Source organism: Magnolia sinica, chromosome 5 (genome assembly GCF_029962835.1).
Source record: "Magnolia sinica isolate HGM2019 chromosome 5, MsV1, whole genome shotgun sequence".
NCBI lineage: Eukaryota > Viridiplantae > Streptophyta > Magnoliopsida > Magnoliales > Magnoliaceae > Magnolia > Magnolia sinica.
In genome coordinates, this window is record NC_080577.1 from 23,531,950 (window position 1) to 23,557,355 (window position 25,406).

At 39.3% G+C, this 25,406-nt stretch overlaps 1 protein-coding gene across 5 annotated transcripts; it reads right to left on the bottom strand.

The window, feature by feature from the left end:
- Positions 1–792: 792 nt before the first annotated feature.
- On the bottom strand, positions 793–22,942 carry LOC131245770 (pre-mRNA-processing factor 39-1-like). Of its 5 annotated transcripts, none has more exons than XM_058245454.1 (13): positions 22,352–22,942; positions 21,410–21,513; positions 12,268–12,497; positions 11,443–11,610; positions 9,696–10,056; positions 9,057–9,200; positions 7,965–8,117; positions 7,762–7,878; positions 7,102–7,182; positions 6,840–6,989; positions 6,099–6,392; positions 3,313–3,420; positions 793–1,131 (listed from the first exon to the last, which is right to left on the bottom strand). In XM_058245454.1, the coding sequence occupies exons 1-13, from the start codon at positions 22,854–22,856 to the stop codon at positions 1,042–1,044; spliced, it is 2,505 nt and encodes an 834-aa protein (XP_058101437.1). In that variant the 5' UTR covers positions 22,857–22,942; the 3' UTR covers positions 793–1,041. The 5 variants fall into 5 exon arrangements, with proteins under 5 accessions (XP_058101437.1, XP_058101436.1, XP_058101435.1 ...); XM_058245453.1 differs by having other exon boundaries at positions 793–1,128; positions 22,346–22,942; XM_058245452.1 differs by having other exon boundaries at positions 22,346–22,942.
- Positions 22,943–25,406: the final 2,464 nt, after the last annotated feature.

Here is a 25,406-nt window from a genome sequence, read left to right on the forward strand (position 1 = left end):
CCACCATGGCAGCTGCACTCCATCTTGTCCAAGTAGTCATGCTTCCACTATGGTCTAAGGTTGCCCTCAACGCAGATGGTCAGTTTTGTGACCCACACAAATGTTAAAAATCCAACTGGATTGTAAGCCATGTCATGAATCTGGCTTCAATGTGGGGTTGGACCTTCAGATCTCTTTGCCTGGGCATTTGGTAAAAACAACAACAACAACAACAACAATAATAATGATAATAATAATACTATCCAATGAAATGAATGAAGGGTGATTTAGTAGTAGAAAATTTTTAAAAAAATGTGGATAGCTCCAGTCGCATGCTTATAAGAGACAAACATGGCCCGTCACACATTACTGCCATTTTACAAGCTGCATTGGGCACACACCAAACAGGACATCATCTTCTTTGTGTTTTAATGGGGCTTCAAATTCACAATCTATCTTGCATTTTAAAAAAAAAGTATGCGTAGTGTGGCAAGGGTTTCTATCTTTTAGAGCTTGCTGAGGGCTGTATATGGGACAAAACACAAATTTGTGATAGGCTGATCCAAACAGACCAGCACAAACAGCCTGTCCTGGCCCATTGACAGCCCTAGGCTTGCTAAGGAAATGTACTGGACATTAGTGGCCTCTTCAGGCGAATTTCAACACCCCACTTCTGTACGGACACTTTCCTGTACATCCATGCACAGGGCATGCCTTCATCCCAATGTGCATACATGTCGTGCATTAAGTACACATTCATCACCATCCATGCCAGCATGACGCAAGCCCCAGCACCATACATGCACATACCGATTCACACGTAATGCATGTTTCCTTAAAAGAGAGCCTTAAAATACAAATTCTATTCCAGAAAACACAATTGAGTCTCTCTCTCTCTCTCTCTCTCTCTCTCTCTCTCTCTCTCTCTCTCAATTCAGTACAACTCAAAAGCACTTCACCTCAGCTTAAACTACACTGGAAGTCCAAAATAGCACTAGCCGCTGTGAAGAAGAAAACCTAGTTTACAGTTAAGCAAAATTGGTAATGGTAATCGTGGGAGGCTCAATAGTAACTGCCATAGTAATTCTGTTGGGTGACTGCAGTCTGTTGCTGTGCTGGTGCAAAAGCCTGGGCCGGCTGTGGGAAGGCCTGCTGAAAATTCCATAAAACAAGAACATCAGAATCAGTAACTACAGAGTATCATGGATATGTTCCTGTGTGTAGCATGCACACCAAACAACTGTTTTGTACACTCATTGCCACCACCCAATCGTGCAGTTACAAAGTGTAGCGCGTCATTTGCTCAAAGTAGAGACCAGATTCCATGAGACCCACAACTGGTAGCAACATGTATCATGGTTTGACATATCATCCAAGAACAGTACATATCACCCAATGCATATTAGGTGATATCACCCATGAAAAATATGGATGTGTCAGCCTGAAACGGCCCAATAATGGGGCAATCCGACCTCATATTTGTGGTGACTGATACAGTACAACAAAACCAATTTGCAAATAAACTGATTATTTGGTTTTTGCAGCATGCATTGGACCATTTGCCAACATATTATCAGAAAGAGAATGAAACATCAAGGATGTGGGTTAAAAAAATAGAATTTTCTATCCCACAAGATGTCCTTTGCTAAGCAATGATGCCTAGGTACTGGCCATGTATTTGCATTACCCGTCAGTCAGATCTTAGTGATCAGTAGCTGCAAGAAGTGGGTTAGAATGCAGAAAGGAGAACAAGAGTGGCAACATGAAGCTCCGAGCCACTGAATCATCTTGAGACAGTTACGGTTCGGAAGAGTCCGAAGCTCATGCAACTAGAATTCAGACATGATATTGCCTTTCGTGAGGAATATGGGTCAAATATTAGAACAGCAGTGAGTTCATTACTGAGAGAAGATGCCATGAATTATGGAAAATATGGAACTTAAATGAAAGAATGCATGGCCCGTGAATGGGAAGGATCTCTATATAAGGTTTCATCTTCTAAAGTGTTCTTTACACTATCTCAAGATCTATATATAACATAGTTGAGAAACTCGAAAAATCAACTCAATGTCTAGCCGGGTGGGGTTGACTGGAAGACTGATGAGTCCTCAGTCCTCACTTCAATCAATCATCATGACATCATCAGCAATCATCATCCAAGTCTTTACTTCATTCCCATCATATTTATATTGAATTAAAATAGTGCTATATGGATAAGTATACAAGTAATGGTTGAAAATGCAAGCATATCGTGCTTGGCTTCCTGGTTAGAGACGTTACAGACCCTGATAGAGGTCTCATGTGCAAGATCCACTGTTTACTTTATATGAACATTGCTTCCCAGAAAGTGATTCATTTTGAATTGTGTTAATTCAATTGAGTCGAATGAGTCATTGGCTTGACTCAACGAGTCATGCCTATCCCAGGCCCAGTCATGCTCTCAACCAAGTTTCATAGTTTGACTTGGCTGAGTTTCGAATCAAGTCACTGAGTTGTAGAACCATGGTATATATTGTCATGTACCTCATTGTCATGTACCCTTGGCTACTAAATCATTTTTGCACGTTGGGAGTAGGGACAGATGCTTCCGCAATGAAAGTAGATGCACCGAGTGGATCGTTCGCAACGTCATGCTTCTCATTGCGGGGTGGGTACGGGAAAGGGCTGATTGGTCAAGTTGTAATTTTTCTGCTTTCAGTCCTCTGTTTTTTGCCTTGGTATCTCTCTTTGGGGGCTATCTCAGCACCTTCTTAATGCAATTTTTTGTTCTCTCAAAAAATAATATAAAAAAAAAAAAAATCTTCCACAGGTATCTTATTAAAATATGTCAAAGCAATGCAAGGTGTTGCACTGTGGAAGGGCAGTCTCAGGTAAGGGAGTGATGAGTAGAGAACTGGTACTAGCACCTTGGTTCGAAAATTCCTGCTGCTATTTTCCAAATTTCTGGACAAGGTTAGCTACAAATGGGCTCGTGTTTATATGGTGGGATAAGGTTGAGGGCACAAGTTCATTCCAAGTGGCCCATTTAAAAAGATGAAAAAGAAAAAGAAACAAGCGTATAAAATGTAATATGTACATCATCATTCATTGTATAATTGACCATCCAGCATTTACTTCCAAAGGATATCAATATGTTCCACAATCATCACGTGCCACACGTCTCAAATAGATGTACTATCGGGGGATCCTTTCAGGAACAGATGGTGGATGGTCAATGTGTTCCGTTTCTCAGAAAATTGGTAAACTTCAAGTTCTCTAGCTGCCAAGTCCCCTCCCATAAAATAGCTAGTTTATAAAGGAATGATTGCGTGAAAGCAATTGAAAAAGTGGTACCTGTACGGGAGGATACGCTTGAGGATAAGCACCATAAGCAGCAGCTTGTGGAGCAGATGTTGGCACCTGCGGGTAGCTGCTGTAACCAGCATATCCACTGTACCCAGCCTGAAAATTAAAAGAAATGCATTTCAAATAACTCAAATAATATAAATAGCTGAATCTGAGGGGAAGAGAATGAGATTATAGGCAATTAAATAAAATATAAAGTACATTGTTCTAGTTGAATCTTCGCCTTCGCCATCTAGTCTAAAGATAAATTTTAGTTTTCCTTGGACTTTGAATTGCCCCAATGACTAACTAGGAATCAACGTAAGGGTTTGTAAATTGGTAAAATTTTACCCCACATAAAGAAAACATAACTCGTTACCTACAGAAGTAAAACATCAATAGAGCATTAAATCTAGATTACATCACACCCTCGGTTCCATGTTTTCTTCTCTCTCATTTAAGGACACATTCTCCAGCAAATCGTGTTTTGATGTCATGCAACAAGTGGAGTTGTAAAATCCCCCCGAGAGGATTTACAGGTACTTTTCGAATTGTTATCTCCGTAGGACTCACACTGTTATACATGAGATAATATCCCATGCATCAACAAGACAGTGGGGACACGCCAATATCTCCCAATACTTCCGATATTGCGAGATATCAACATGAATCAGCCAACATTATCAATAATATCCTTGATATTTTGCGTAGTTTGCCATTCCCCCTATGCTTTGTATTGGTAGGGTGCAATACTGATAATATCGCGATGCTGTGGCATATGAACCATACGGTTGGTATAGGTGGAGTTCTAGTTGGATTTGAACTCTCTAGTTTCTTTCTTTGCTTGTTGGTTTCCTTTAATAGAAGAGATGTAATTGGGTTAACATAGGAGACCTTCTGGAAACTACAAGCCAATAGAAGATTAGACAAAGGGATCCTCTAAAGACTTATTTGGAAGCTTCGTAGAGGATTTAAGCCTATAGATAGGCCTACATGTCATACTTGTGATGCTTGATAATTGTTTATAGAATGCAATTCTATTTGAGGTTCAGGCATTTAGCATGGTTTGCTTCTAGTTCTAGGCTTGTGAATATCATACTTGTGATACTTGACAATGCTTTGCTTCTCTTTTCTACTTGTGATACTTCTGTTTTTCTGTTTTATTTACCATCGGTATTGTGATCTTCAATCATTTCGCATGCTTGGAAGATCCAAGCTTTCAGAAGGTACTTATCTGCATATAAGTTCAAATCTTTCCTAGTTTGTTACATGATATTTTGGTCCTCTTAGAAGATAAAAATTTAGAGAAACATGACCAAACTAGGCAACAATATACTCTCTTTGATTCATGATGAATAAACACATACTTGGATAGGTAATGGTTCCTAAGCCTATAGAAGTTTAGGTCTCTTCGGAGTGTCATACCCATGGTTTATGTTCTGCCACCAAGTAATCACTAACTCCAGCATCCTTTAGAACACATTATATGTTTAAAACTTTGGGTTAAGAAGTTACAGGCATCTGGAACATTGTTTGAAGACGCAGTCAAGTAACTCAGTTTCGGAGGTTAGTGGTACTAGTTGCCTAGGTATCGGTGACTTGTATCCAACCCGCATACAAAGGCAGGTACCAAGTTTTCATATTTTTCATTTAGGGGTCATTTGGAAGCCTGTAAAGTTTTAAGTTGTAAACACTTTACACCTAAAATGAGTTTCAGGTGTATACTGTTTACATGCTATTCTGTTTAGCTTTTAAGTGATCTGTTTAGTTTGGCTTTTAAGTGATCTGTTTACAGGTAAACAGATTGTGTTTGGCGAACTTGTAGAGTGTTTACAATGTATAAAGTAGGTATTCACACGACATAGAGATTGGGGTGGTAAATCCTGCCAAAATCAGCAAATTGCATAAAAAAAAAAGACTTGGATTTTTTTAAGAGCCCTAGGAGAGCATCAAAGCATGCACACACCAGACGGATTGGATGTCCTCCACCCATCATAGTAGAGTAGGCCCCAAATGCAATCTGGAAGTTTTTAATGGTGGATGTCCCATCCTTCTCATGTGGTCCATTTGATGATCAATCAAATTGTTTTTTTTCTTTCTTTTTTCTTCTTTTTTGTGGGGGGAGCATCAAGGGAAGCACATGATGGACAGGTTGGATGTACAGTACACATCATGGTGGGTCCTACGCATCAGGAGTATGTATGGACCATTGTGTTCTATTATGTATAATGTCTTTTTAGCTATAAAGACTGTACCTGTAATCTGAAACATGGCTTTTTGCCAGGTTTCAGATCACAGCTAGAAGCTGTAATGTGTTTACAGCCTGTAAAGCCAGGCAAATGCACGTATCCAAACAGCCCCTGCAATTTGATTACCTGTAATCCCTCTACAACTTAAGGATTTTACAAGCATCCAAACCACCCCTTATTTTCCTGCCTTTTCCTACACAACACCCGAGTCATGATTCTCTACTGACTAGGCCATTACAAATCAGTTTTGGTGCAGGTTTCAGTCATGAATGAGCCAGGCAGCAATACAGAGTACAAAAAACTAGATTAAGAATAATTTTCTTCCCCAAAGACCTGCAGGTTGGCCTTTCCATAGCTCCCCTTTAAATAACCTGGACATGGGAAAGTGCCATGACTTGAGCAGTCTAACCAATAATGACAACAGTGAAAACATGAACCCAGCCAACTCAAGTTAGTTTTTTTTATTGTGAAGTCCGCGTACATGACACAACAACCAGTCTTACAAAGTTTCCCCTTCTGAGAGGGGGGAAAAAGAACAAGATGTACCTGTTGAGCATAGCCAGGATTCCACTGTTGTCCCTGTGTTTGGGGAGCCTGTGGCCAAGCTTGAGGTTGTCCATAAGCTGCACCCCACTGGTTCTGCGCATTTGGGTAGGCGCCCATCACCGATTGAGTTGGAATGCCTGCATAAGACTTTGCTTGTTTTGCCCTGTCTGAAGCCAGAAAATCTTCAGCATGCCGTTTTCTGGACTCCGATGTGCTCTTCTGGTGCAAAAATAGCTTAGCATGCCGATTTTCGGCCTTCTTGATCGACTGTGCATCTCCAAAGAAATCCAAAAACTGCAATGGAGGATGAGACGGATCATTAAGCAACACAGCAAAAGTGACTGGACACATGCTTTGCCAGAAGAAAGAAATGTTTGCAAATTTAGGAAATAAACCCGAGAAGGGTTCCATTTTCTTATCAATCACTGAATATGGTATTATTTTCTTCTGTGGTTTTATGGGGTTAGCATCTTACAATGCATAAAAATAAAATTACTACTAATGCATTTTTCCAATTTCCAGTATATATCATAAATGAACCCCGCTGATCTTTAATTTAAGACAAGGCGAGCCAATATCTATCAGTCACAGAGTATGCTTTTCTACTTGTAATTTCATGTGATTTTTCTTTTTCTTTTTCCCTTTTTTCACTTGGCGCGTGGGAGAAGGGCACTGTTCATTTCCAACCAAAAGGAAAGGCAAACTTTTATGGCTCTTTGAACCTGGCGGCCAAGTATTTACCTCCAAAAATATGCTAGACAACTCTTCCCTCTCAGTGACACTGGTCATAGAAGCATTATCAAGGTTTGGTGTTACGAATTTATCCACCAGTGAATCCAAGTAATCGACACGCTTTGGAAATGACTGAATTGACTCTAGATGTATAATAGCCTGCACAACTCAGATACACAAGTTTACCAATGTCAAATACAGAAGTGCACTGAAGTGAAGAAACCAGTAAGCTTATTAAGAAAATAATACAGGAAGGATGAAAAGAAGAGACCTCTAAAAGCAGCTTTGAAAGTTGCACATGCTCAAATGCACCAGCTAGAATCTCCCTCGCTTTTTCTGCATTGCCAGCAACCTACAATAGAATTACACCATATAAAACATCCACCTACAGAGTCATCAAATGGCAGATAGAGAATGAAAGCACAAATATAGAGATGTTCAAATGGTACAAGCAGGGATAACTTAAGTGTGATTAAAAAAAAAAAAATTTAATAATAATAAGATAAAACTCCCCAAGTGTTCCCTTTTTATTTTGGATGAAAAGGGTTATTTGAACCTGCCGGTGATGAATATTACACTTCGCAGGGAGATCTTTACTTTTGAATTTGGATGCTTAGAAAATCATACTTATTACATATCTGAGGAGATAAGGTGCTCCTATGAATCTTTCAATAGTGCTTCGTCAGACTATTTGGCGAGGGGTAAGAATAATTTTCAGCCTTCAGCACATTAAACAGTTCATCAAAATGATAAAGGTTTCAATAATGAGTTTATTGCAACAATAATAACAAGCCACACTGCACCATAGCAATAAAATCAAAAGCGCTTGAGAAATCCTTTCGAGTGAATAACTGATTTTCCAAAACAGGTCAAAGTATAGTTTTTATCAAGCAATTTGAAATTCAAATAGTAATTGATTTGGTCAACTTACCAAATACAGAAATCGGGAGTACTGGATCAAGAGTGTTGGTAATACCAGAGACTGCTCTTTTCCTCTTTCCACAGCAATGGCCTCTTCATATACAGAAAATGCGGCTTCTGTGTTCCCCTGAAAAATTACCAGAGGAAACGAGCTTAATGTGGAAATGCGGTGACCCTGGTGTGATCCCTAACGCACTACAAGGATGGTCTTACCAGTCGATGTTCCAGATTTGCATGCTTGATTATGGCTTCTAGCAAACCAGGTGCAAGTTCAGAAGAAACCAGCTGATACTCGGCACGAGTTCCTGGAATATCCCCATTTTGCTCTTTGAATCTAGCAGCAAAAAGGTGAATCTCTGGTTGTCTCTGTCAATGGCAATGACGAAAACCCATAAGCAGACTTGCATTTAAAATAAAATGAAGGGAAAATCCTGCTCGAGGAAAACTGGAAAAATAAATTTTAAAAAAATTAAAAAATGAAGCTTTATTTCCTGCACCCAAATTTTGAATAGGATCAACTTTCAACTCTGATAAAGGATTGAGCATTCATGAATCACTCAATTCACATCCAACTCTCCCTCCCTAAGGGCCTGTTTGGTTTGATGAAAATACATGTAGACTATGGTAAAAGCGTAATAATTTGCAGGGTCAGTTGTCTGAAAAATTAACAGAATTGTATCTCAAAATTTGCACAAAGCTCACTCTCATGGAAGTGAAAACTATGTGGGCGCCACAATGATGTGTGCGTTATATCTATGCCATCCATTCGAGCCCAAAAACAAGGCAGATCCAATGATCAAGTGAACCACACCACAGAAAACAGTGGGTTCAACGGTGGTGTCATTGTTCCGACTGCTTCCTTTGGTGTGGTCCACTTAAGCATTGGATCTGTCCCATTTTTTGGCTCATGTTCCAAAATGATCTGGCAAAATGAATGGACGGCGTGGATATAACACATACATCATGGTGGGGCCCGGAGAGTTTGGCCACGTAGACATTGCAAACATAAATCGAGTGTGCCTTTGGAATGTTGCACCTGTCAAATCTTGCTAGTGTAAATGCGAATGTAAATAATCATTACAAATTTACCTTAATTTACAGGTGATTACGTAAAACCAAACAGACCCTAATTTTCAAGCAAACAATTGCATCTAAATTATATTTATGAATCATAAGATATACAAAAGAGAGAGAGAGAGAGAGAGAGAGAGAGAAGAAAAAAAAACTCTGAAGCCTGGAAATTGCAGTTAACATGATGAGTTTAACATGGTCCAAAGAGGTGATACGGAGAATGGTATGCCATACCTTAACAAAGACTTGGGTAGCACGAGCAAGAGCATTATTCGCAAGCTCCATGCTTCCACTGGCTTCCATGCATAATACATATCGGATCCAGTATTCAGGATAATTGGCGCAAGCGATTAGACATCTTTCATATAACTTGACAACCTAAAATGCCATAAACAATTAACAAGTCTCGTCCACTGTGGTTTGCATATAGAAATCTGGCAATGAAGAGATATGCACAAGGAGTACTCAGTTGGCTGATCAGGGAGTCCCCTAAATACGAAAGAAGGGGCACTCCTTGCCTGATAGATAGATGGTTAAGTAGATAACAGGAGACCTGCATGTATGAGATTGGAATTTTAAAAGAACCATATCTACTATGCAAACACATCATGAACCTTGAATGTCCATTGACAAATAAGAGATGGAAGTACTTAGCCTCATAAGCCCATGCTCTAGCCTTGGATCAATTTCCCGTTCTAAAGGTGACTTCGTCCAACACTTTAGCCAATAAGCATATAATGCAGCGAATATGACTCAACTGTAAGCTCATGACCATTTCAAGCAGTGCTGAGCACATTCTTCACAAGTAAGATGACTAAAACCTATGACAGAGTAAGAAAGCAAACAAGAAGACATGAAGCCATAGAGACTTGCCTTGTTAAAGTCATCTCCTCCTTCAATGAAATCCAGATAGCTGTGCCAATTGTTGAGCTGTGCATCATCGAGGGGCCTTACATGGAAGTAAGGCCTCCTAATAGCTGTTTCAAAATCAATGATCTTAGAATCGAACTCTTTAGCTGTCTTATACATCTCTTCCCTAATGGCGACATACTTCTCCAACTCCTCTGCTTCTGTTAAGCCTGCACTTACAGGTTTGGGAGATTGTTCCACACCATCAGGCTGAACCTCGCCTTGATCTCCTTCACCAACAGTCTCTAGGCTTGCAGCTACCACGGCAGCTTCCTCAGCAGTCCGAATTTCTGATAAAGGCCGACTTCCAGCCAACTCCTTGAAGCTGTCACACCAACAGCACCAAGACACTGATCAGAGGGAATGATGTAAAATATAGCATATATCCCACCCACCAAAAAAAAAAGAAAAAAAGAAAAAAGAAAAAGAAAAAAGATGAAGTTATAATTGTCTCAATAAAATTGTTCGATACTTTTTTAGGAGGGAGAAAAAAAAAAGAAAGAAAGATCAGTTTTGGTTCATAATTAAGCTCCCAGCCTGCCACTGACAAATGGATTTAATTACAGAATTTTGGGGAGAAATGAGTTACTAGGAGTGGTGGCAAGATTCTTCATAGAGATGTACCCGCCAAATAGGATGTAGAGTCGATTCCTTTCCTCAACATATTTAGGCCTTCATCAATTGTATTGATCAGCCACCCAAATCGTTACCGGATGAGGTGGTTGAAAGATTTGATGGAAATGAACATGCACAGTGGCACACCAAAAGTCTTTTCCCAGTGCCTCTCAATGGTGGTAGCAAGGTTGGAGCATTTGAAAAGAGATTTCTTATGAAACAATGATAGCATAAATATCATTTGGTACGTAGGGTAGGGATCTATAAAGCAGACAGAGGTTGAAGGCTTCATGTAAGTAGGTTGAAGGTCTTCGGAGATGAGAAAAGGGAATTCGGAATAGAATTAATATAGGGTGTAAACAGTAGGTGCATATTGCAGGTCAATGAAGGAGGATTTGTAGATGTGGCCTGGTGTTTACGAGTAGTCTCCAGGGCTGGCAAAGCTACTACTAGGGCAGAGAGTCCCTTTACAAGGAAGATTCATTTTCAAGGAAGAAACAGTTATGGGATTATACTTTGGAAAGATATTTGGTGTTGCCAAAGTCCCCAGATTGTCATTTTTCCAAAGTTGTACCAACTTGGGGATTGCAGAACTGCCAGCACCTGCATTCCTCTGCGGCTTTGTTTAACAGAACACCAACATGTAAACACATATCAGGGAAGAATCGGAGCAAAAGGGTATGGTCACACAACACAGGCATGTGCAAACCATCAAGAGAAAACCAACAAATGAAACAGTTCCAAGACATCTTGAAACCACAAATTAATCGCATCACATCTTTACTGTGGTTCCTTGACCCAAACAATACACCCATTAGACAATCAGTAGTTCTTCTGGAAGCTCCTATCATCAAATCTTGCTGCTGTGGAATGATTTCCACAGCATAAACTAATTACAGTTGCTTACAGTCGCGTCCCCCAAAGCAAACTAAGATCTCCAACATAATGGACTCCACACAATCTTTCCATTGCAGCCCCAAAACAATGAATGCAGATGGCATGACATACGTGTGGATTAGGAAATGAAAGAAGCACGACCACTACAAGCACTACTAAGCAAAAAATGTAAATGCAAATCACTGAGCAGAGGAATTGCCTGTTAAAATAGCGATCAAGTTGTTGAATAGGATTCTCCAATATCCTTGTGTAGATCATGGCCAAGTGACTCCACTCTTGCTGTGAATATTCATATTCAATATATTTATCCCAGAGAGGATAGGATAAGTAATCAGTTCCAACATATGCCAATCCTCGTTCAAACAGCCTGAAACACCATGCGAATTTGTAATCTGGTTATCGTACATGCATAAACATCCTGACCAATGAGAAGCCATCCATAAATGGGATACAGTGACGCTAATGTTGAATGAGAAGGGACAAATCACTCTAACAGCATATGACACTTAGCTGCAAATACACTGCATTTACCTTCCTGAAAAAACCATACTATGTCCGTGAAAGGAGCAGATCATAGAGGCCATCTCAGCCTTTAGCTGAACGTGATCTTCCCAGCAGCATTTTGTATATTGATGTACCGATGATAGCCTCAAGAATGTCAAAGTTAAAGACAGCAGCAAATCGCACAGTACTACATGACTACTAAACAAGCCTTTTGGAAAAGAAGAGGGGAAGGGTACAATGAGGCCATAACAACACAATTAGATCCTAAAAGAAAATAGAAACAGCTACAGAACTTAGTAGCCTCAAAATGAAGGGTTTGCACATTAGAAAAAAATATTTCTAAAGTGCATTCCCGGCAAACCTTCCGCCATACATGTGAGGTATCACTGTTGCAAGCATACCAAAATAGGGTTAGAAAGCAATTCAAAATCACAAGCAATTTTCATCATAATGACAGTCAACCAAGAGAGTCTTCAACCTGAAAAACTAGCAATACAAAGAGAGAAGTGGATGGTATTACCTCCGAACAGTATCTGGATCTCCATATGTTAAAATAGCAAACATGCAATAGTGCAACCAAATGTCCACAGAATAGGTCACAGATTGAACTGCTCGCTCGTACACCTCCACAACTTTGTCAACAGCACCCAAACGTGCCTCATTATCCGCATACTTCTTCCAATACCCATAACACAGGGGGAACTCTACTAAAAATGCATCGTATACTTTCCGGATTTTTAATATGTTGTCCTGCAAAAGGGGGAAAATAGGTGGGTTAGCTTTATTAAAATAATTAATAATAATAATAATAATAATAATAATAATAATAATAAACAGCATGAAGAACTGCTTATGCTCACAAAATTAATAGACTCATCGATTAAATGATGAGCCATATAACCATGAATGACAATGTGACATCATTGTGCTAAAGTAAAAACTAAGACCTACGAGAAACTCGATGCAAATGAAAACCCTCCAAATGAAAGAACAGGTTCATCCATGTTAAAATAATAATGCAGTATATGCAAGAGTCTAGCAAGCATACACAATGTATCCAACAATAAAAGCGAGTACTCGATATTAGGTTCTCCCTCCCTGCCTCCCTCTCTCTCAGTTTCCCTTTTCTGCTTCACCCTCTACTTGTTTCATACGGTGAGCACAACTTATCCCAATCCCCTTCCTTTCCTTCTTTCTTCTCAATTTTGAAAGTCTACCGACGTTCTTTTTGTGTTCGCCCGATGGTGAAAGTGAGAAGTTTTCTTCATCACCATCCTACAGATGCGATTGTAATGCATCACTGATTCATCTGGAAGAGATCTCTCCACCAGCTGTTCTCTCTGAAAGAAGAAATCGCATCATCTTAGGCAGCAAATCTCACCAGAGAAGCCTCGACAGTCATCGAACAATATCAGAATCGAGTTCCAGCTGATTTTCTGACATTGAATCTGCACAAAAATCTTCCTGCATTGCCGATCTGCACCGGAAACCCCTTTATCATCACCGGAACTCATTTCCGGCACCGGATCTGCCCTGGGAACCTTCCAGAGTTGCCGGTTTCTCCTTTTGAGCCTTTTACTGTGCCGGATTCGAGCCGAGCAGCCCCTATTGTCGCCGAAAGTGCATTGTGGGCCACTTTTTGGCGTCAGATTTGTTCTCTGAACCAGTTGTTACTACTTGATCTGACGTGCTGACTCAAATTCGAACCTAACAGGCCCTAATGTCGCCGAAAGTGCCTTGTGAGCCACCTATTGGCGTCGTATTTGCTCTCTGGACCAGTTGTTACTACTAGATCTGATGTGCAGACCCTCAAAGAACGTTTGATCTGCCTCCAGGGCCTACTACTGCTGGATCTGAAGTGCTGGCCCTCAGTCATCACAAAACCCACCTCCTGGGACCATTTTCACCACCAACAACCATCATATCAGCCCTCTGGACCAATTGTTGTTGCCAGATCTGACTCGCAGACCACCAAAAGATGCTGCATCTACTTCCAGGACCTTCGACAGCCTCTCTAAAGGGTTTTTTTTTTGTCGTGTTCCCTAAATGGGAGATAATAAAAACACTCAGATTCCTTCTTTACTTCCATAAGACTAGATGGCACAAATTATTTACAATGGTCCTAAGCAGCCCAGATGTATATTGAAGCACAAAAAGATGGATATATTGCAGGAACCAAGAAACAACCAAATCCTGATTATCCCACTTATGATGAGTGAAAAAGTGAAAACTGGCTTGTGATGTCTTGCCTGCTAAATTCCATGCAACCCAACATTAGTCGAGGTCTCTATCTCTTGAAAACCGCGAAGGATGTATGGGATAAAGTAGCAAAAACATACTCTCACTAGGAAGACTTAAACCCACCATTACCAACTCCACACAAAGATTAACAATCTCGAACAAGGTGATGGAATCAAAGAAGAGTACTTTGCTAACTTGAATAAACAAGGGAGGAATTGGATAATTGTCAATCAACTATTCTAGAATTGAAATATCTAAAAAATCAAATAAGACAACGTATTAAGTTCCTCGCTTGTCTTCAATTGGACTTTGAACCTCAACATATATAAATCCTTAGGAAAGCAGCTATTCCTACCCTCAAATCTGTATATAACTATATACGCAGAGAAGCTAGACAATGGAATGCTTCCCAAGCCATCCTTCTAAAACGATCAGCCTTAACTACAACCTCTAAAAGTGCTAATGGTAAAGAGCTGGACGAGGAAACATGGATAAAGATAAGCTTAGGTGCACACAGTCTGTGTACACTAAAAGAAGTACCTTTAATTATTATGTGTTTGTAAAACATGTGGATGGCAACACGACAATTCTTGTCGCATATGTTGATGATATTATTCTAACTGACACAAGCACAACTACAATAGACAATATTAAGAAATTCTTGGGCTTGCCATTTGATATGAAGGATTTAGGGCTACTAAAGTACTTCCTTCAAATTGCAGTGGCTTGTTAGAAACGCGAAATCTCTTTAACCCAACATATGTGCTAAATCTTCTGTCCGAGGTTGGTTTAATTGGTGCTCGCCCTATTAACATACCTAGTGAAGTAAATCATAAATTGCATAAAAGACAATCAAATGAAATTAATAATCCAAGCATATATCGTCAACTAGTAGGTTGCCTAATTTATCTCAGCATTACTCGTCCAAACATCTCTTATGCTATTGGAATAGTGGACCAATTTTTGCAACGACCAGATTGTCAATATCTTGAAGCAGTCTATTTGATCCTTCGATACTTAAAAGTTACATCCAATCGTGGTCTTCTCTATTTAAATCATGATCATTTGAACATCGGCGGTTTCTGTTATGCCGATTGAGTTGGCTCTCTCTAAGCGACCCTCTATTGTAGGGTATTGCACATTTGTTGGAGGAAATCTAGTTAGAAAGTAAAAGGCAATAAGTTGTTGCTCGCTCCTCTCCCGAGGCTGAATACCGTGCAATGGCTCATGCAGTTTGTGAATTAATAGTACAATCTGGTTATCAAGTCAATGAGATCTTAATACCCAAATTACAAAATAAAATAAAATAAAATAAAAATTAAAACAGTATACCCACAAGAACAATGGAGTAGAGACAGAGAGAACTTTATTGATATCAACATTCTTCTCTTATAAAACTTTTTTAAAAAATAAAAAAAATAAAAACTCACACTTAGAAAAATATTCAAATGACTAACTCCTACACCACCACCCCCTTTTATAGATCTTAAATGAATCTTTAATTAAAATCCCCCCCAAATAAGAGATTGATTTCAAATCAATCACAAGTTATTTCAAATCAATCTCATCTTCCTCAGTATGGTAAAAGCCTAATAATTAAAAAAGCAAATATAGGAAGTAATTATATTTCTAAATTAGCACCAGATCTTCAATCATATCAATCACACCCCCTTCATATCTTCAATCACATAAATCACATATTCAACCATATCTTTAAATTAGCCCCCTATATCTCCCAAAAATAGTAAATTACAACCTTTGATTTAGGCCCCCAAATCTCTAAATAAACATTTCAAAAATCAGCACACGTTGGGCCAACATCTTGTTGGGCCATACAGTAGGCCTATATGAGCCTAGGTGGGCAAGGCCCTATAGCAGGCCTAGATGGGCCATGGGCCTGCATAAATTCTCCCGGCTTCGAAAGAACTAGTCATCGAGTTGGAGATCAATCTCAACAACTTGTAATACCTCCACGACGAATCGTCTTCTTCTTTGGTGGAAGTTGATGGTGCAAGCCTAAGCATCGGCTCGGCACAACCTTTGGAGTCTACTGTAAACGATGTCTTTTTCGCCTGTGCTTTTGTCGGTGCCAACTTGTCTCTTGTAACTTTAAAGTTCTTCGTAGATCTCAAAACATTTGCCCCATTTTTCATGCCACAGTCAACTTTTGCAAAGGTGTTTCAATTTGAGTATTGAGACCCACTTGATTGTCACTATCATTGAATCAATCAATTGATCCATTGTGAATCCAAGTGTAGGTCAAACATCAATGCATCGAACACTTTAGATGCCAACTTTTCTTTTGTCTCCATGGATCTCTTCGTCGCTTCCGAAATGTCTACTTTAATTATGGGTTCTCTGTCACATTCCAACAATTGAAGGATTCGATCATTAGTGTCTTCATAAGCCGGGGTTGCATGTTGGTTAGGAACTTGGTAAGGACCTTCCCCAGCATGTACACATGCTCCAACTTTGGTCTTTGAATTCCCACCACGCTAGAGCTCCTCCACTTCATTAGTGAGATTGCCTACTACACACATGAGTTAATCTAACCGCTCTGTGAGTATGTGAATCAATTGAATTAATTGCACACACTCTTCTTGTGTTGCCTCCTTCAAAGCCATTAGGAGATGATGTAGAGTCAACAATTCCCCAACAATCACCAGCTCTTATACCAAAATGATGCAATCCAATTATCGAGTCAATGAGATCTCGATACCCAAATTGCAAAAAATTAAAATTAAAAAGTATCCCACAAGAATAATGGAGTGGAGAATGAGAGAACTTTATTGACATCCACATTTTTCTCTAACAAAAACTTTAAGAAAACTCACACTTAGAAAAATATTCAAATGACTCCTACACCACCATCCCCTTTTATAGATCCTAAATAAATCTTTAATTAAAATCCCCCAACTAATAGATTGATTTCAAATCAATCACAATTTATTTCATACCAATATAACCTTTCTTTGTATGGTAAAAGCCTAATAATAAAAAGCAAACATAGAAAGTAATTATATCTCTAAATCAGCACCATATCTTCAATCATATCAATCACACCCCCTTCATATCTTCAATCACATAAACCACATCTTTAAATCAGCACCCTTCCAAAAATAGTAAATTACAACCCAAGATCTAGGCCCCCAAATATGTAAATAAACTGTCCAAAAATCAGCACATGTTGGGCCTATGTCTTGTTAGGCCATACAGTGGGTCTACATGGGCCTAAGTGGGATGGGCCCTTCAATGGACCTAGACGGGTCATGGGCACGCATCAATTACTACGAGTGAAAGCCATCCTTTAGGTTATGGGATTCACAACATCTTCCCAAATTCCCTTACAATGCGATAATCAATCAGTCATCATATTGCATCCAACCCGGTCTTCAACAAACACATAAAGCACAATGAAGTCAATTGCCACTTCATTCGGAAAAAATTAGCCGCCAAGCTTCAACATACGCCCTTTATTCATTCAAAAAATCAGCTAGCAGGTATCTTCACCAAAGCTACATCAACAGTGTGCCTCAAGACCATCAGTATCAAGCTTGGTATGAATGATATCCATGCACCAGCTTGAGGGGGAGTGTTAGTGCACACAGATTGTGTGCGCCTGCAGTGCACGTAACTCCTCATGTGCTTGCAGTGTACCATATTTCATATTAGGCATAGAGATTTCCTAATTGCTCTCCTCTATCTCTTAGTTTCCTAATGAAATCAGCCATCTAATTTCCTAATGTAATCTTCCTGTAAAATTCCTCTTCTATATATAAAGGGGAGGGAGGATATGAAAGATCGCTCCTTCCTTTCTCGTTCCCTTCTCTTTTTTTCTCATCTCTCACTTTTTCTGCTTTCTCCCTCTACTCGTTTCACAAAGTTAAACTATGAATGTTATCTTAGTGGCCAACTGAACCTACATGTCTTTTAATAGGACCAGTTCAGCCTGCATAAATTTCTGCATGTTTAAAATAATATTTTAAAAATTAAGAAATCTGGAGGCTGATACTTGATTATCGAAGCAGATAAGACTCATAGATAATTGCTATAGACTATCAAAGGTTTTTTTTTTTTTTTTTTTTGAAGACACAGGGTGTCCCCACCTCTTTTTTGAAGTGAGACTAATCCCTGCAGATCCACGCAATCACCCACAACCACGTGTATCGGGTAAATTGCTATAGACTATCAAAGGTTGACACATTCATGACTTGGGAAGAACAGATTTGCAATTCCCAAAACCAATTCATTAGTGCTAGAGAAACCAATTTAAAAAGAATTCGAATAGGACTATGAACCTGTTGAGATGAGTGTTTGAATCTGTCAAGATAGGAGCATGAAATATTCATCGGTGGGGAATGAATCCAATAGAGGCTCTTGCTCCATGAGTTTCGGATAGGGAACAATAGCAAGAGTTATGCCAAAAAGGAATAGAATTGACATAGAGAAAATTAGAGACAGACAATGAGACAGGATCAAGCACTCCCAAAGCATTATAAATTGTAGTGCTCCTAGGTGCATAAGGACTACTGAGTAGTCCAATCAGCTGACCTAGACTAGTACATTTGGTCTAGTTGATCTGACAATTCTAACCATCCAATCAATAGCCTATAAAATGGGATAAAGATTGTTTATGGAGAAGAAGGTCAAAACAACAATATGAATCATCCATTTGGTGGGGCCCAATGTGGATGTTTACAATTGTAAAGAATCATTTTGAGCAGGCGATCTAAACACCCCCATCCATGGCTTTGGAAACAGGTGAGTACAAAAAAAAAAAGGACAATGTTTCATATGGATAGGATCATCCGATCAGTGTGATTTGTGCATGGTGGCCCATGCATTTGGGTCTGACCAATTGCACAGGCAAGATCAATTGACTGGACTGTTCACATGTTTATATGCAATTAGGAGCACCATAACATATAGTGCTCCGGTAGCTCCAGATCATGACTCTCAAAATGCTTACCATAAATACGATATAGGGAAAAAAAGATGGAAATGGTGAAGAGGGGGGAATGATCATTTATTTATTTATTAAAAAAAAAAAAGATAAAATAATGGAGAGCAGACCTAGATTGTTCTTCATGCACAATGAAAGCCAATGAGATGAACTCATATTAGGTTTAGAAGGCCTGTAAAGAGGTTGAGGAGAAAGCCTAGAAGGATTCAATCCTGGTGGTGAAACAGCACTCATAAGCTGATTCCAAATAGTTCGGAACAAAGCTAGCATGATAACGATGGGAAACAAACAAGGAGATGAAAAGAGCAAACAAAGTGTGGAAGAGGAACTAACTCAAGGAAGAAAATGCAAATCTCATTTCAATGTTTCCAGTTCACAAGTTGAAAAAAAAAAAAACACTCGTTTTAGGCTGACAATTGGACAATAGTAATGGGATACAAAATTTCAAACAGCCAAAGAAAGAACAGAGAAGTTATGATGAATATGGTGCTCAGAAGTTTGACAAAGCTATCATGATAACGATGGGAAAAAAATAAGGAGATGAAAAGAGTAAACAAATGTATGGAAGAGGAACCAACTCAAGGAAGAAAATGTAAATCTCGTTTCAATGCTTCCAATTGACATTAAGTAATAAGTAAATAATAAATTGATTAAAAAAACTCTCATTTTAGGCAAAATCATGACAATCAGACTCCAGTAATGGGATACCAAAATTTCTGACTGCCAAAGAAAAGAACAGAGAAGTTATGATGACTATGGTGCTCGGAAGTTTCAATGACTGATGCTCAGTCTGTAAAATAAATTTGACAAGAGAAGCTGCAGGTACTCAGGTCGGCAGGGAAGCAGTTGTTCATGATGATGGGTTGCCACAGTGATCTAATTTCATAATGCCGATGTTTATGTTGATTCTGCTTCTCAAGCTCTTTGGAAGGGATTTAGTTCAAAGCTTCATATATGAGATGATTTGAAGGGGAAAGAAAGAAGGAAAAATGGCATGTGCTCAGATAGACCATTATGCGTCTATCGATCTGTAACTTTCACCTGCCCTGCTTCGATCCCCATGTGCACAGAAAAGCAAACTAATACCTAAGGTGTTTCATACCTTATTTGTTAAGCTATGTTCTTCAGAATGCTGAATTTCTTTTGCTACGGGAAAAACAGTTTATGCGACTAAGAAATATCATGAACCACTGCCATTGAATAAATGCAAAAGAAATTCTACTAGAAAATCAGTGCAAGCAAAAAGTAGTTACGGAATTCATTTAGAAAATAGGAATAATTTATTGCTTTCCGGAATACTGCGGATTTTTACATAAATCAATTCCCACAAATGACAACCACAAGCTTTTCCTGGGATATTCCCGACACAGACCCATGAGAAAATTTCAAAGTTCCACACCATCAATATAAATCTGTTTGGTGTTCTAATATTTTAATGTAGAAAAAACTACTAGAGTGGGCCTAGGTCCACAAATTTGACATCCACAACCATATTTCACGGACATCATGATGTTGAAAGACTACTATTAACTAGGTATTACTTCATGTGAGTAGAAAATCCAGAAAATATGTATCGTGTACACAAACAGAAGTACGCTGGTACTAAATCATCATCATAGCCTTGTCCCAGATATTTGGGATCAGTCTGGCCTGCCATGGCTTGGTAAGACCGGCTGCCCACCTGACATTAACCCTCCTCCTTTACCCAGGCTGGGGACCATCTGGTGCTATTGATACCAAGTAGAGTTTTAAGGCATAAATATGTATGCTGTAAGAGTTTCAAATTGTTTCCCATCATCATCAAGTACAAATAACAGGGGGCGGTTAAAATAATATAGTTCAAAACTTGCAAGAACCAGGTTCCCCTACAAGTGCTACAATAACCCTCAAAATGGTAAGCCTCAAGTATTCAAACGGTATTGTCTTGCTGGTTGTGTTTAGAAGCATATAAATATAAAAAGGTATAAAGAAGTACACCAGTACTACATAAATAAATTACAAATGATAGATAAAAACAGGAAATGTGATAAATAAAGGTTTCACCTGAAAAGCTATCCAATTTGTTTGACATGTCCAACAAGGCATTTTTTTCCAGAGAAAAAATTGGATCCATTTTAATGGTTGGGCAGTTGCAGCATCATAATAGTATGGCAATCACATATTGCATAATTCAACACCTATGATCTTTAAACAACTTATTCTCAACAAGTCGTGGTTTTAAAATGATAAGAAAACATAAACTAGCTATTGCAAAATCAGTGAAATTTTACATCAGTGTAATAACTGAAATTAATTATTAGGAGAGAACTGAAATCAAGAAAAGAGAAAGTATACAGAACAAATTAATTAATATAATACTATAATGCAGCCAAGATTCATTTCCACAAATCCAGTCTGAAAAAAGAAAACAAAAATAGAAGGAAAATCATTTCTGTTGTGAAGAATAATGTAAAGATACCTCTGCCACCTTCTCTGTCTCTTGAATGAGCGCAGTCCAAGCATTGAAGTCCAAACTATTAACCCTCACAATACTCCACAACCGATCTTCTTCGGTAGAGATTGCTGTAAAAAAATGATGAGAAGTTCCATCAAAGGTCTACTTAATTCCAAACAGTACCAAATCCCAAAATGAAATTCAGTTCAAATGATTGGGAAAAGGATAAGAAAAGAAGAAGAAAAAAAGAACAAAGAGAACAAAAAGGAAATCTTTGACGCTAGCAAAATGCAAGGATACGAACATCTCCACGATCTAAAATTACAGCTTGGATCGACCTCTAAGCATGCTTGACTAACAGAATCTACCAAAGTGGTAAGGGAAGAGTACAGGCGGTTCTAAGTGGAGTAGAATAGAAACATGCAAAACAATGGACATGCTCCATCTACAGGGAGTATACTAGGAGGATAAACACTCACAAATGCACGTACAACAATAAATTATGTTGTCCTGTTGTTAGTCCAAATGGGTGAGTTTCAACTAAATGCAGCTGGAATATTTCAATTGAGACGAGACGTGCATATTTACTCATCCCAATCAGTATTTAATTATGCAGCCCAGTTTATTAACAGTGCCTTCACCAACATCATGGATTAATTCAATTCACTTAGAGTTCATGGTAGAAATCTTTTTTTTTTCCTGGATCTAGTCATCGTCAGGTACAAATATGGGGAATATCATTTTTTGAGAATAATGAGAACATCTTAGTAGAGAAGAATGCAATCAATTCTACTACATAGATAACTGCAGCTAACAAAAAATTGTGACTAATGTCTATATTTGTTCATAACAAAATAAAATGAAGAAAAAAAAAAGGGTGAATGAAACGGGTTAACAGGGGAAAAAATGATATATTTCTACGTAAACCTGGCAAGTTAAAGATTGTGAACAAAGAAATACCAGGACCCTCTGCAAACTGTTGCTCGACAACGACAACTGCTCCCCCAACCTCATTTGAAACGCTTCCATTCTCTGCATTTCCTGCCGGTGTGAAATTCTTTACTTCACTGACACCATTGCCATTTGTAGAATCATAACCAATGACTTGAGTTGAGTCCACTACTGCACTTCCCTGACTGGCATCATTAATATCATTGCCATTCTTGCTGGCATCAGCTGCTCCAACAGACGGATTAACATCATCCATTGTCAAGCCAGAGGGAGCTTCTTTTGTCGCTAGATTCGGATCCATATTGTCCGCATTCGCATCACCTAACCTAGAACCATCTGGCAAGGCACTATCTACACCCGGCAGCATAACTGACAAAGTTGAATCACCAGTAATAGCATGAGCACCGCCATGAGGAATAGAAGTTGAATCGACCACACAGTGGTCATTGGGAGCATAGTCCATGGAAGGGTACTCAGTGACAGTTGATGTTTGAGAAACAGCAGGTTCGGTATCTCCCATTCTATTTATGAATGCAAATGTGAGCCTTAACGGTTAATTTGCAGGTCAAGGATAATCTCTTTGAACTTCCGAGACAAAGGTAGCTCCTGGTGAGAAACAAAAATGGAAGATAAAAACGTTAAGAGCATAAAAGAAAATGCACTATCATTCTGTTGGTCTGAGTAGGACTAATAAATGGCAAGCAACACGTGGTCATGGTTGTCTTAGGCCTTTGGTGCACTTTGACAGTTCGACTTCTCATGGTCATTTCAAGAGTGGTGAATTTTTAATCTCTGCTCATAGTAGAATTCCAAAAGTCGCAAAATGGAGCCCTTTGTGGTCTATTGGAAAGAAACAGAATTTTTGTCCACATGGATGCTATTCCAAGATTTTTGGAAATTCTACTAGTGGTAGAAATCCCAAGAATTGTGAATTATTCAGTCTTACACAAGAATATAAAGTTTTGACAAAAATTTTAAAAAAAAAAAATCATGACACTCATAGGACTTGAGCAAACGATTTCTGTAAATGAGAAAAAGAAACAAACAAACAAACATACAAAAGGACATAAGCTGTCCTGAACTTTCTTCCCAATACTATCACCTTTTACTCTTGTCAAGGGCAAAAAATATAGGTCAATGGGCACTAAAAATATCACAGGGTGAAGAATAAGTTTTCATAAATCTTCCCATCAGATTAAATTCTGGATTTGGAGCTTTGATAAGCCCACAACCACATGCCTGCCAATTTCTGGCTTGTGCGCCATGTTTTTAAATAGCAATTTTGGAGTTGACTCACTGGTACAACCCACACCACCTCATCCCATTTCAGTCTCTTTCAGCTTGGTGACTCATCCCAGTCCCAACCAAAACCAATATGACCCAGGCGCAACTGAGTTGTATCAGATGATATTTTGAACTAATGTGGCTGACATCCAAGCTACAGATCAGATGGACCCTGCCGTGTGATGACCTGGCCCCAGAAAATCAAGCAGGTTAGCTTGTCAAGTGAGTCACACATGTACTGATACGGTGGAACTTTTCTTTTTAGAGAGAGAGAGAGGAGAAGATAATACAGTGGATAGTTTAAATTTTGTAAGCAGTCATCGTTCAACAAACACATTTGGCTCACCTGATCAGTGGACCAGAGCAAATCCAGGCCATCAGCAGCACAGTCCCACCTGATGCAGGGCTCAGAAGCCCCACATACATGGCAGGTTGGAACGTGCAGTCACATGTGGATTCAACACAACTCCACGGATAGTAACACAAGAAGGCAAGCACCAAAAAAAAAAAAAAAACCCATCAAAGCACGTCTCAGCAAACATGTTTTCTTTCTTAGAATAGCAAATCTTAGCAATGCAATGACTCAAAATAAATAAATAAATATACCAAAATAATGACAAAATCCAGGGAAAGAAACACCAAGTGCTTACAACAAATACTTCACACCATAAATAAATAACAGAAAATTCCCAATGAAACATAACACGCCCTTTGCCCCTGAAAATCCATTCCCATTCTTGATAAATTTGCTGATTTTCACACATTGCTTCTGTTCTTCCTACAACTACACTACTCAACAACAGAAATGCTCGTCCCAATGAGTGAAATCAGGGAAACCAGGCACTCAAAACCCACCAATACCAATACAATCAATGACTCTTTGAATTTCAGCCAAATACAAATCATAGGAACCCTAAACAGCGCAACATTGAAACAAAAGCAGCAATTATGACAAGTTAAGCTGCGTTTGGGAGTACCCTCAAACAAAATTTCCACGTCTAGCAGCAATGCGCAGTTGAAAAGAAGGCGACTTAAGGAAAGCATATAGAACACATGAAACCCTAAAATCTTCCTATATATAGCAAACCAAACTGATCATTTTCCCGCCAACCCGTGTCACTTGTGCAGGAAATCTGGCCCGTTCAAAACGGTGGACCCGCCATGAAAATCAACTGTCCCGAATATCGGACCAATCAATTCATTAGGTGGGGCAAACATCTTTATTGACAGAGACGTAAGGCCAACCATTGATTTGAGCGGTGTGGCCCACTTGATGAGTGAACCAACCTGACTTTTGCGCCAGGTGATCTTCAAGGTGGGGCCAACCATTTTCATGGCCTGGATGTCCTAGAAAAGTGACAGTTTGGCGGGAATGATGGGGCTGCATGTTAAGTTAGCATGCGGAAGGATGGGAGATGGAATTTCAAGGACAGAAGGAGAGAAGGACGGAGAGGAGAAATGAGAAATACTTACAGAGAGAGAGAGAGAGAGAGAGAGAGAGAGAGAGGAGAGGCGAAGCGATGGCGCGGAGATGACGCGGAAATAGGGAATGGGAAGTGTAGCTGAGTAGGGCTTCGTAACGTATATACTGAAGTACTGACGGAACTCCGGCACGTGCGGGATCCTAACCGCTCGTTTGGTGGACCGCACTGTTTAAATGGCCCGGCGGATCAGTGACGTTGATCTGTTATTGCGGTGGGTCCCTAGCCATCTTAGCACGTGTATCTCCACGTGTGAAATGTAAGGGCGCGTAGTCGCATTGAGTTCGTTTTGCCTCTGTTGGCAT